Source organism: Lacerta agilis, chromosome 5, assembly GCF_009819535.1.
Source record: "Lacerta agilis isolate rLacAgi1 chromosome 5, rLacAgi1.pri, whole genome shotgun sequence".
In the NCBI taxonomy this organism is placed as follows: Eukaryota; Metazoa; Chordata; class Lepidosauria; order Squamata; family Lacertidae; genus Lacerta; species Lacerta agilis.
In genome coordinates this window covers 33,816,949-33,830,804 of record NC_046316.1, presented here as the reverse complement: position 1 = coordinate 33,830,804, position 13,856 = coordinate 33,816,949, and the positions used below count along the sequence as shown (strand labels likewise).

Sequence of the window (13,856 nt, the reverse complement as noted above, 5' to 3'; positions counted from 1 at the left end):
TGCCTAAAAGTACTATTTTCAGCTGTAGCTGTAGCAAATGCAAATGCCCCACCCATTGCTTCCCGGGAACAAATACTTTAAATAATAATAAATAACAACAACATATACATGCAGATCACACATGGTGTCCAAAGCGCTTCGTACGTTATTTCAGACCTCCGTACAATTCTTTTGTAAAATTTAAAGCAAGTTGGCTAAGCTATTACTATATCTCATTACTTTTTTATTTTATTTATATATTGAATTTATATACCGCCCTACACCTGGAGGACTGAGGTGGCTTGCCTAAGGTCGCCTACTGAGATAAGGACAGAAGGGAAACTTAAACCGCAGGAAGCCTAGCTTCTCTTGGCTAAACACACGAAGGAATATTTCGGTAATCCAGGAACAACCTCAACACATGATTTCTGGCATAAGTTCCTCCCTCCACCAAAATATTATTTTGAGGGGAAGCTTGGGAAGAGCTGTATTTATTGGGCAGCTCTCGGGAGAGCGGGGAAGAGGGGGCTTCGCGCCGCGGCCTGACGGAGCCTTCGCGGCTGCCACCTTCCCCGCGGAGGTCGCAGCAGTTCACCCCGGGACATGTAAACATCCCCTCGGCGGCGAAGCAGGCCGCCCGGCCGGCGCAGAGCAAGCAGGCAGGCAAGCAGGCGGGGGGCGGCGTCACGGCCGGCATGCCGCGCACGCGCACCAAAGTTGCCGGCTCCTCGCCGGACAGAGCCGGCGAGCAGTTTGTGGCAAAGCCGGAGCCGGAGGAGCGGTCCTCATGGTGCAGCGCCAGGGCGGCGAGGAGGGCGCCGCCGATGCCGCGGCCGGGGGAGGAGGGCGGTGGGAGGCAGAAGATCCCCCTCCTCCCGTGGGCCACGACAGGAACGGCGAGGATGGTGGGCTCTGCCAGGTGCACGACCTGGAAGTGGCAGCGGACGCTGTCAGGCTCGGCGAGCGCAACGGCGGCTGCTTCCGAGGAAGTTTCCCTTGGAGACGCGGGACGCCCGGTGGGTGAGGGCAGGCGGGAGGGCATTGCCCCGCCGCCACCGAGGAGGACGCGGGGCGGGGAGAGAGGAGGGTGGCGAGCTGGCAGCAGGCAGGGCGAGGAGGCGCAACACCGCGCGGCTTGCGCGCCTCTCCTCGGCCTCGGGCGGAGGCTCCGACCAGCGGGAGTCTCAGTGCCCCGATGCGCCCTCGGGGCAGGCAGGGCATCGGCGCGGGTGAGCTGGCGCTCCCTCGCCGCTTGGCCTCGTGGCAAGGCCGGCTGCATCTTGCCTCTCTCCACGCGAGGTGCCCGCGAGCTGCGCCTTTTAGGCTCTGCCCAAATCCTTGCCAACCTTGAATACATCCGCTTAAGGTAGTCATAACAACAACAACAACAGCAGCAGCAGCAACAACAACAACAATTCTTGTTCTCTCTCTGTCCTTGGTTTTTTGGTTTGTGGTTCTGTTTATATAAAGTGCCATGCACGTTCGGCTCTCTTTCAAAAAAAGTGCATTTTTAGGGATTCCGTTTCACCTTTGTTTTAAAACTTTTAAGAGTTAGGACGCATGGGCTTAACCTAGAATTTCCCAGCCCCCTGTTCAAGGCAGGTTAGTGCCTTTACCGAACACATCATGGTGGCAAGTTGAAAAGGTAAAGAGAAACTTTTCCCATCGCTGGTCTTTAACATCTTTGTACTCCTAAGATCACTTAGCAGAGGTTATCTATTCCTTAATAAGCTTTAATTTTCTTCCAGTTTCTAAAATCCTGTGCTTATGTGTAGAAATCGATGTGTATGATATTGAGTAAGGAATTGGGGAATTGCATTTTAATTATTATAGAGTACTAGGGGCTGTGTCTCTGCTTTCTCTGGTCGCAACTCCCCCATCATTTGATTTTGTGTTTTAATGTACAGTATTATATATTTGGTGTTAGCCGCCCTGAGCCCAGTCCTGGCCGGGGAGGGTGGGTTATAAATATTATTATTATTATTATCTCCCCACACTTTAAGAGAGAACTTCCCCTTCCCCATGCAAGGACAAACTTGCTTTTCACCTTCCCAACCCCATTTCTCCCTTCTCGCTGTACTTAGACTTCTCCCTTTTCCATTCCTCAGCTGCCTCATGTGAGAGAGATAAAGGATGCAGAACCCTCAAATATTCCATTGTATGAAGGTACTTCATTCAAACCTCTGCTGTTGTTTAAAACCACAATTTCCCTCTTCCTTCCATCCCTGCTTTACTCTGTCTGACTTCTGCCGCTATTTGAAACCACCACTTCCCCCCTCTCAGTGTCCCTCTCTTCTTGCTCCCATGCCATGGCCACCGCTGTTGTGCAACCTGCCTTCTCTTTAGCTCCCCTACTGCATCCTGACTTCATGTCAATCCAGGATTGTGATGGGGTACAACAAATCAACCAATGGGGTGCACGTGTGTAGATAGCCTGACGTTTTTATGTATATAGGAAAATGTGTAGCTTGTGTATGAAAACACAAGGGTGGTTATATTTTGTAAAGGGGTAACTAAACTGTTGGTGGTCCTATACTATGCTTCTCTCTCTCTTGACCTGAAGTACTGTAGTATGAAATATATTCTGCAACAAAGGACATTTTGTTCTAATCTACAGCATAATTTGTACTTGCACCCTCTCTTGCTAACGTACACAACAATTACATCAACATATGTAACTATCATGTTTAATCAGGCTGGCAATGGAAAAGCAATCTAATATTGTTTATTTTAATCATACATTGAAAACCTATGTTAATATTTAATTATCAAATCATCTACCCCTTGGAGCCATAAGGGAGGCACTCAGAACATAACCATTTTTGTTTTAAAGAGTGGTGATTTGTCAACCTAGCATTTTGAGAGCTGCTAGTAACAGTGCTTTCAGCAAGAGCAATTGCAGTGTGTAGGATTAAGCTTGCGGATAAATCTGCTATGTAGAAGTTTTATTCCAAGTTTATATGAGTTGGCGAGACGTTACAAAGCAAAGGATCGTCCAGAGACCTAGATAACACATGAACTATATTGTTTTTCCCCTGCTGCCACCACAACTGCTTTTCCAAATCAAGAGAGTCTTTAATATTATTTTGCATTTCTAGTTGCAAGTTCCTGTGACAGTCAGAGACACTGGTCTCGCACACAGTGTTTTGAAGTGTCTGTCGATAATGTAAGGATTAGACAATTCAGGGAGCTAAAGGGTATCAGTGGCTATAAGTTAGGATGGCTATACTCTTTCCATAGATGGAGGCAATATGTTTTTGAATACCAGTTGCTAGAAACTGCAGGAGAGGAGAGTGCTGTTGTGTTTAGGTTCCACTTGCAGGTTTCCCATAGGCATCAGGTTGGTGACTGTGACAACAGGATGCTGGACTAAATGGGCCACTGACCTGATCCAGTATGGGCATTGTTACATTCTGGAAGCCATTGAGTAGGTTGTAGGATCATCCCATTTGGGGGACCTAGTTATTTTGTTGTAAACCTTTGTCTGGATTGTGCCAATTAAAACTTCAGGTGGATGAGGATTCGTGTGGTTGAATGCTCCTCCTTATAGAATACCTATTTATTGTAATTTCAGTTCTCCATTTTGATCCTACTCTTGAGAGTGGAGCTAGCCATAAAGCAGCATTAGGCAAATGGAATACTGATAGAATAACACTGTGTCTTAAAATTTGATATACCCAGCAGAGAAATTGTGGGTGTCACTGTTTGCTGTCCCTTGGCACCGAACACCTTTTTGTCACTGTTTTGTCAGTGCTGAATGGAAACCTACTGTGCTTTGAGAACATAGGGACATGGGAAGCTGCTTTATACAAAGTCAGAGCATTGATCCATCTAGCTCAGTATTGTTGACACTGACCGGCAGCAGTTCCCCGGGATTTCAGCAGGCATATTTCCCAGAGCTACAAGATGCATGCAAGATATGTGCTCTGCCACTGAGTTGGGTGCCGGGGTTCGGTGCTGGAGCTCCCCGTGCGTGAGTTTAGCTACCCACGCACGAGGTACCAGTTGCGGGGAAAAGCGGCCAGCGTTCCGCGTGCTTATGAGCACGGGCGCCGGCCAAGTCTCACAATCCGAAGGTAGCTGAGTAAGACGGAAAATGACTCCGAAGGTGCGTGAGTGAATGAATGCCTCGAAAACTAAATGAATGCCTCAAATACTAATGGATGCCTCGAATAATGATGGATGCCTCGAATCGGAACTGCATTTAGCAATAAAGGAAACCAAACCAAGGATGTTATATTAAAATTAAAAATTCTTAAAACCTTTACTCTTTTCCCCAAAGGACGACAGACACCAGAATTATCTTTAGTGGCTTTGGCCAAACCCGCATAGGCTCGTTTTCTAGCCCTAAGCTAAGTTTCCCTGAGCTCTCAGTCCCTGCGCGCCAATTCTTCCGCGATACTAAACTAAATAAAGCTAAACCGAATATCTTCCGCAAAACTAGCCCTAGGCTAAACCTAAAAGCCTAACTAAAATCTCACCGAAATATCTTCCGCAAAACTAAACCTAACTAAAAGAAAAACCCATCCAGCCCGCTCCCAAAACCCTTAAACTAAACTTGACTTCAACTGAACAAACTAAGGAAGAACGTAAAAGAACGTGCCTAAGCGGGGAGCCTCAGCCTTTTATTTAGGAACAGGTATGACATCACGATCAACACTTTAACCAATAAAACCTCTGTTGCTACCCTCCAAAAAGGCGGGAAGCAGGGTTAACGTTCATTGATAACTTTGAAACATTACCGGAACTACAAGTTAAAGGCGGATTAATCCTAATAGCAAGATGTCTCTTCATTCTTACTTTCACTTTCACTTTTAAGTGTAAGGATATGAAAAGTAGTTCTCAATAACCATTAAAATAAACAAATAACCGCGGATCTTTAACAGATCCACGAAGTGTATTCCAACAGTTGGGGCCATTCCCCAAGAGAGCCATTGTGTGATGAGGGATAGCGCTTGAAGAAGAGAGGAAAGTTATCTTATTCCATTCTTAAAGTTTACATTGAATGGACAGATGCTCTAAAACTAAAAATATACTATTTTTCTTTCTTTTTAATTGCAGTAAGAAGGTCATTTGTTTCTACAGTGTTTGCTTTGCTGTTCTGGAAAACCAGCCCAGCTTTTTTTAAAAAAAGAAAGAAAGCGAAAGAAAGTACAATTGACTATGATACCTTCCCTTTATAATATGAAAGTTTGGTGTTTTGTTAATAATGCAGAGGTTCGCTTTTCCAGCATCCTAAAGATCCTTTCATACAGCAACAACTTCTTAGAATTAGTGTCATATACGAAGTCTGTGCAGAAGTCTGGCACTTTTATCTTTTAGGAATCAAAGTAGACTACTACACCGAAACTTGATATTTTGTCCTTATTCTTCACTCTGTAGATCAGCATGGCTTTTTTTCCTTCTTCAGCTTCAGTCCATTCTGAGTCTCCTTATTTTAATCCAATATTTCAGACAAAATTTTCCATTAATGTGGGTCTGTATTGGACAACAAGAGCAAACTGGGGCAATAATGTAATAAAAGGGATCAAATCTATATTGGTCTGTATTGGCTTATGTTGTGAAGCTCTGCCAAAAGCTACACTGTAGGTTCGGCGAGAGAACGGCACGTTTGTTCTTCTAATAACACTTTAGATTAAAACCCATTATGATTAGACAGAGATGTGTGTGCTTTACCTCTAGCAGTAATATGCCTTGAGATTTAGCATCCTTTGAAATCTATTATTTTCTGTTCCAATATGTCACAGAGGCCCCTGCTCTGGAGCTTTTCTGAAAGAGAGTGGGCAGCCCTGTTTAGTTCATTGTTATTGGAGTTTGCTCATATACCTGCCATAGGTAAAAGTAAAGGGACCCCTGACCATCGCGGATGACTCCAGGGTTTCAGCACTCATCTCACTTTATTGGCCGAGGGAGCCAGCATACAGCTTCTGGGTCATGTGGCCAGCATGACTAAGCCGCTTCTGGCAAACCAGAGCAACACACGGAAACAGTGTTTACCTTCCTGCCGGAGCGGTACCTATTTATCTACTTGCACTTTGACGTGCTTTCGAACTGCTAGGTTGGCAGGAGCTGGGAACGAGCAACGGGAGCTCACCCCGTCACGGGGATTCGAACCGCCAACCTTCTGATTGGCAAGCCCTAGGCTCTGTGGTTTAACCCACAGCACCACCTGTGCCCCCTATACCTGCCATAGATGATATTTTTAAATCAACCCCCTCCCCAAATGTGTTCTTCAGATTTTGCCTCTTCCTGTACAGGTGTCTCCCCACTTGCGCACAATCAGCACATGCGCTCCCACTGACACGCGCACCATTTGCAGTGCTGAAAGGGGGTTGGGTGGGGGCAGAACAGGGGAATCCTCACTTACACATATCCCAGTGATGTGTACGGCGGCCAGGAACAGAACCCTCACATAACTGGGGATTCTCCTGTATTAAGGCTGCAGTCTTATTACACACACTTACATGGGAGTAAGGGCCATTCAGCTCAGTGGGATTTAAATCTGAATAGACATGCATAAGATTATGCACAAATTAGAGGCCCAGGTGTTCTTTGTTACTCGCTACTGCCCAGGTGCTTCAAGTACTGGTCTGATAGAAAGCCAGTGAAATGCAGTGGAAGTTAAACCCATGTGGGTGTACCTTTCATTTCTTTTCATTTATTGGTTGCCTTTCCATCTCAACAGTATGTGGTCACATTAAATCGCCATATTAAGAACTTCTGGGGATTTTGAAGACAAATGTGTTGTGAATAACCTATTTGTTGTGCCAAGTTTGTCTGTGGCAGTCTAGAATTTAGGAGTAGACTGAAAACAAAGAGAAAGTTCTGAACATGAGCTAGCACTGGCATTTAGGAATATAGGCTATGGAGGTGAAGGAGGACATCTCCACAGATAAACAGGAAGAAAAAGGACTAGAAAATGAAAGGGGTTTTCGAGATAGATTAGGAAAGTAGGAAGACAATATTGAGATAGGGAGACTGCGAGAGGAGATGGTGGATTTCGCAAGATGAGAATATGCAACGTCATAGGATGAACCCCAAGCTATCTGTATTGGTTTCAGTTGATTTTTTTTAATAGCTTGGTTGGATCCTTTTTTACACCCTGTTGCTACATGATCCAGTGTTGTAATCTTGTGGCCAAGTCTCCAGAAAGCTTTAGCATCGCTTCTGAGTAAACTGGAATTTTAAATATGCTTTAGTACAGCCTTCACCAACCTGGTGTCCTCCAGATGTTTTGGACTACAACTCCCATCAACACAGCTGACTGGGGCTGAATGGAGTTGTAGTCCAAAGCATATCAAGGGCACCAGGTAGGTGAAGACTGCTTTAGTATGTAAGAATATATGAAGAGCTGTGCCATAAAAGACACATTGCCCATAAGAATGGAAGGATTGTTGGTTTCAGTTCTCTCAGTTATCTACATTTCTATAGCAATTTGTGAAAATTCTTTTAAAAAATCTTCTTGGAAATTCTTTAGCATTTTAGTGTGATTTTTTTCCTTAACACATTTTTATGTGCAGTGAGCACATTTTTGCAATCAATTTCTCCTAATGTAATGAATTTTTGCATGATATTTTCACTAATATAGTCATTTGTATGCATACTTTCCTCCCAATATATGCACAAGCAATCTTTGGTTGGAGAACTACACAGCAAATTCTGCATGAGCGTGAATTTTGGAGGATGCCAATGTCTTGATTCTCCTATTGTTTCAGAAAGTGTAAATTTGATACAATTTGCCTTTAGATGCAAATTGAATCAGATTTCTCCCCCTTTGCTCCAGGGAATGCCTCCGGAGAATTCCATAAGTAGATGCCTCTTTTAGGACAAAACGAGGAAAGTGTTGTGTTAGTATGCCATATTGTGAATGGGAAACTTAACCAGATGACTCTTAGATTTGGATAGGCTAAGAGTAGAAGTGCTCAGATTTTATTTCCAGGAATTGATTTTATTGAGAAGAGAGTTATTTGCACCTTCATGCAGGCAGGCTGGTAAAAGGACCCTGTTTACTTAACCATGGTAAAATCCATGTCCAACTCCTCATACTATACAAAATAAAAAATAAAAAAATTCCTTCCAGTAGCACCTTGGAGACCAACTAAGTTTGTTCTTGGTATGAGCTTTCGTGTGCATGCACACTTCTTCAGATACACTGAAACAGAAGTCACCAGACCCTTATATATAGTGAGAGAGTGGGGAGGGGTATTACTCAGAATGGTGGTGGGAATGGGTGATTGGCTGATGGGTGTGGAAAACCTGTTGACGACTGTTATCGACTGCAATTAGTCCTAAAAGAAAAAGCAAGGGGTAAGATGGCTAAAGATAGCTTTGTCATGTATAATGAGATAATAATCCAATGTCTTTGTTCAGACCAGGTCTCTCCGTGGTTTTTTGAGTTTGGTAATGAGTTGCAATTCAGCAACTTCTCTTTCCTGTCTATTTCTGAAATTCCTTTGTATTAAGACAGCTACTTTGAGATCTTGTATAGAATGTCCTGGGAGATTGAAGTGTTCTCCTACTGGTTTCTCTGTCTTGTGATTTCTGATGTCAGATTTGTGTCCATTTGTCCTTTGGCGTAGGGTTTGGCCTGTTTGCCCAATATAGAGCTGAAGGGCACTGTTGGCATTTGATGGCATACACAATGTTAGAAGATGAACAATTAAATAGTCCTGAGATGGTATGTTTGATGTTGTTGGGGCCAGTAATGGTGTTGTCCGGGTGTATGTGGCAGCAAAGTTGCCATCTGGGTTTATTGCAGGCTCTGGTACCAGTGTCCATGTTAAGTCTTGTTGTATTATTGTGGGTGAGGAGTTGTTTAAGATTGGGTGGCTGTCTGTAGGTGATGAAAGGTCAATCTGACATTAAGCCTAACCTCAGTGTGTCCAATGCTTGGAGATTTCAGCCCTTTCAAAACAGAGAGACAGCTGCTGCTCAAAAGTTGACTTTATCAGTTGAAATCCTGGGACCAAGGGAGCCAAAGCATGTCTGTGCATATTCTGTCACCTTGGATTCACAGCAGCTGAATGTTAGAAAACATTGATTCTCAGCTTCCAGGTTGCTTATCAGCTTCCAGGTTGTGAGATTCCAAGTTGCTTAGCAACTGACAGAAGTGCCCTGCCAAACCACTGCTTTCTTCTGAAGATAACTCTCTAATCTTCTTAGATGGTATCCCTACACAACTAACAGTTCCAGGATTCAAGGTTCTTTTTTATATAATTTTTTTTTAACAAAACAGCATTATATTTGTTTTGGATATAATTAAGTTGTGGAAAAGAAACTGCGATTGCATTCTACCACCTCTACCCAGAATTATGTTCATATTATTGGGATACTAGAGTTAAGATATTTGCACAGCAGGATAACTTCCTCTAAGTAGCCAGCTCATTGTAAAAAAATGGGGTATCACACTGTATATATAATGTAACAAGTAGAAATAGCCATATTTACTGGGTGTAAGTTATATCTTTATTCATTACAGGTAGATAAGAAAACTAGTATTTTACACTTGCTTTTCAAGATTTTCCCTAATACAAATAAGATGTAAGGTTGGTTTCTTAAGTATCACCCAACAATACTTGGGAAAACACTGGGATACCGGTAGATGCATGAGCCTTCAGTAATTTTCGTTTACATAGCCTCGGTAATGCAGGTTAATATTTCTTGATGCCAAAAGTTATCAGAGTGGTTGGTTGGTCTCTGTAATGAATGTGGCAGATGGACCTATTTTGCAAACATGGTGCATGGATTTATACATCCCATTCTGAGACTACTTTTTTTAAAAAAAGTTGCAAAAATGCAACATGCAGATAAACATAGAAATTTTTGTAAGAATAAAGTTACCGTCCATACCATTATGTTAAAAATGGCTGTTAACTTTTTTAAAAACAACAACCATATACCTTCAATTGCACTAAATGTGTTCCTTTTGCTTCTTTGCCTCCTCAAAGTAGACATACATTTTTTTAAAGAACCGTTTCAAATTCAGTTGAAGAAATTACAGCTAAATTGTTAATTTCTAACTGGAAACTGTTTTGTTTCAGGAATAAAGGGGGAAAGGACCTGTCCAGGGCTTGGCCTGTTCTATACGCTGCTGTCTGCCTTTCTCTTCTCTGTGGCATCTTTATTCCTCAAGAAAATTGAAGGTGTGCACTCAGTGGAAGTCAGTGCCATTAGATGTGTTTTCCAAATGACATTTGTCCTTCCTGGTTTAATATACTACAGGTGAGTATTATGCCTCCTTTGTATGAGGCAAGGCTAAGAATTGGATTATTTATTATAATTGTTATAGCCATTTATTTATACAGTCAAACCATGGAAGTAGAACGAAATCTGTTCTGGAAGTCTGTTCGACTTCCGAAACGTTCGGAAACCAAAGCACAGCTTCTGATTGGCTCCTGCAGCCAATCAGAAACCACAGAAGCTCCGTTGGATGTTCGGCTTCCAAAAGAACGTTCGAAAACTGGAACACTCCTGGTTTTCAGTTGTTCGGGAGCCGGAGCATTCAACTTCCAAGGTGTTCGGGAGCTAGGGTACAACTGTATACTGCTTTTTGGACCAAGTATACAGTAAGAATTCAACAAAATGCCATAAATCAGCAAGGGAAACAATATAAGGAGGGGCAGAGAAAAGCCTTCCCTGGTAGAAGACTAATGACCTCACCAACCTTGCACCCCACACTGTGAGGCTAGAGCATAGCAGTCAACTTTTCCCTTTTTTAAAAGGGAAATTCCCTTATTCTGAATAGGATTCCTCGCAAGAAAAGGGAAAAGTTGACAGCTATGGGCTAGAGGCCTGATGAGACGATGAGAAATGCTTATGCCAACAAAAAAAAATTAAGGCTGCTCTCACCACCACCCATTCTAATTACCGGTATTCAGGGATTCAAGGCAAGCAAGTAGGTCTTCAATCTGTGGGTCGCAATGCTGCTTCTGCCATTCTGGACTCCAGCTACCGCTCACCAAACCAAAAGAGCACTGCATGCAGTCTTTGGGCTAGAACATTATGATGGGACACTTATCAATTTCAATGAGTGCTGCAAAGTGGCAGGAGAAAGGCAAGAGAAATATGTTTCTATCCAAATGTATGCCCTGCCTTCCTGTAGCTATGCCCATAGTAAGGGAACTCTATGGAGTCAGGGGCTCCATCCACATTCTGATCTATTCCTGTGGCTTTCTAGACTTCTTGCACAATCGATGTTTGCTGGGGGGGGGGAATGAAGAAGTGTCTGTTGCAGTGATTAGAATGCAGAAGTGACTTCAGTTCTGCAGAACAGAAGCCGCAGTGATTCCCTCAAATACCCTAAAATCTAGCCTGCAACACACAAACGTAGAGCTCAGCACAGCATTCTTCACTTTTATAGTTCACTAGAAAACAAGCTAATAAGCAGATTTTAAGGGTGTGAGGGTATACAGTTGTACCCCAGCTCCCGAACACCTTGGAAGTCTTATTTTTTTTAACCCACTGGTTTTCAATAGCTTCTCAGCCTTTTGGCTCAGAACAAGTGTAAAAATCACTGGTTTTCATATTGTTCTAATGCTAAGGTAACACTATGTATATTGCTCTATGAATTGCCATTTTTAGGATTAATAATGTACCCTTTTAGCACTATTAGTATAAGTCAGAAGTGAATACTGTATGTGAAAGTGGTTCCTATGGTACAGGTTAGAAGCCAGAGGTGAGTCTTGGGTCTGGACTAGTTGAAGACCACGGAAACTGCCAAAAACATTCTAAAAAGTATAATAAAAATAGGAATACTTAGAATACTGATAGTTGCTCCAAAAATGAAAAGCCTGCCCCATGCAACTACAAGCTTAAAATCCATAGTCTTCCTGCCACCCAACAAAATGACCCAAAGGAGCCTTTGATAATAACCTTCCCTGATGTCTGCTGGTGCCCTTTCACATGCTGGCTGGCTGGTCTCCATGTGTTCTGGAAATAAAAAGTTGTTCCTCAAGTCACCCAGCTGCTGCATCTCAGGCTACATGCGACAGACTAAGAGCTGAAGGCCAAAGAACCTTTATAACCATTTGATCAAAATGCATCAAAGCTGGGGACACAATGGGAGCATGAAAGAGTCCTAGTAGTGTCAGCGTTGGAAAAATCAGTGTTATTTAACATCCTGTGATCTGAAATTCACTGCAAGTCCTATTGATGCATGAATATGGAAACCTTAAGCCATGAGTTAAATTATACACATCTCTCTTTCTTTCATTTTAGAACAGGGTTTCTGGGACCAGAAAGCAAACGACTAGTTCTTTTCTTACGAGGATTGCTTGGCTCTGGTGCAATGATTCTTCTCTATTATGCTTTCCAAGTGATGCCTCTTGCTGACGCTACAGTCATTACTTTCAGCAGCCCAGTTTTTACGTCACTATTGGCCTGGATATTTCTCAAGGAAAAGTATAGTCCTTGGGATATTCTTTTCACTCTGTTTACAGTCACCGGAGTGGTGCTTATTGCAAGACCACCTTTTTTATTTGGATCCAGAGTTGCTGGAATAGAAGAAGAGTACAGAGATCGCCTGAAAGGAACAATAGCAGCTGTTTCAAGTGCCATAGCTGCCGCGTCAACTTTTGTTATACTAAGGAAGGTGGGGAAATCGGTGCATTATTTTTTGTCCATTTGGTATTACGCAGTAATTGGGTTAATAGTTTGCCTAATAGCACTTTCTGTAATGGGTGAGTGGAGTTTACCCAACTGTGGCATAGATAGATTTCTCTTGATATTAATTGGAGTATTGGGTCTAGGTGGCCAAATATTCCTTACAAAAGCATTACAGATAGAGAAAGCTGGTCCTGTTGCTATAATGAAAACAATGGACGTGGTGTTTGCTTTTATCTTCCAAATTCTTTTCCTCAATCATTTGCCTACATGGTGGACAGTCGGAGGTGCCCTTTGCGTAGTAGCTAGCAGTTCCGGAACTGTCATTCGGAAGTGGCATCAAAACTCGAAAAAAAGTACAGAAAATGAAATTTGACAGGTGGGGTGTTATTTCACTACTGAAAGAGAGCAAAGCACTTGAGTATTTATTTTAAATAATTCACCACCACCTTTCCTTTTTGTGGAGATGGTGCTCCCATGTGCCAACTATGGCACCAGGCACGTCTCTCTGCCAAAGAGCGAGACTTCCGCCTGCACAGGTAGGGCTGAAGTGTGTGCCCAATTCATGTTTCAATCTGGTAATGTTTCCGTTTTGTTTTGTTATTTCTACTAGTTGTTGCTTTGGCATAGTTATTTTTCTATATTTTGGTGAAGCAGATCTTAAACTGTATTTATAGCAATATAAACTGAAATATATATATATATACCTCTCTTTTTTATTATTACATTGTGCCTGAGTAGACGGAGCAAAGGCCATATTGGCTGCTACTATTCAGCTGCTACGATTCAAGGAAAAGAAAAGACAACGGTCAATTGTCCAAGGTGGCATTTCTTTTCAATGGAACGTTTTGCAGCTGCACCCGTGCTCAGTACTATGCAAAATGTTTTGAATGTCTGTCTGTTTAGCTATGCAATTAAAGTAGCACCTACTTGTCAGTTTTGCCAGAATTTTGGATTTAAGGACAGTTTAAGCCCCTATGTACTAAGAGTGGGATGCACCAGAAGCTACTGCATTCCAAAGACCCGCAATACCGTGTTTCCCCTATTTTAAGACGTAGTCATAAAATAAGCCATAGCAGGATTTTTTCACATTTGTGAAAAACAAGCCGTACCCCGAAAATAAGCCATAGTGCCACCATTGTCCCTGTCCCGGCCCCGCCGCTTCCTCAGCCCCTCCTGCCTGTTCCCGGCACACGGGGAGCCAGGGAGCCAGCAAGAGGCCCGGAAAAAAGACGCCTCTCGCCCAAGTCCCTCCTGCCTGTTCCTTGCATGTAGGG

General features: G+C 43.0%; 1 protein-coding gene across 2 annotated transcripts; it reads left to right on the top strand.

Annotated features, from left to right (window-relative positions):
• The first annotated feature begins 669 nt into the window (after positions 1–669).
• SLC35G1 (solute carrier family 35 member G1) lies at positions 670–13,515 on the top strand. Of its 2 annotated transcripts, XM_033149254.1 has the most exons (4): positions 670–995; positions 2,088–2,145; positions 10,020–10,200; positions 12,196–13,515. In XM_033149254.1, exons 1-4 carry the CDS (start codon positions 675–677, stop codon positions 12,953–12,955), a joined length of 1,320 nt encoding a protein of 439 aa, XP_033005145.1. In that variant the 5' UTR covers positions 670–674; the 3' UTR covers positions 12,956–13,515. The 2 variants fall into 2 exon arrangements, with proteins under 2 accessions (XP_033005145.1, XP_033005146.1); XM_033149255.1 differs by lacking the exon at positions 2,088–2,145 and having other exon boundaries at positions 684–995.
• Positions 13,516–13,856: the final 341 nt, after the last annotated feature.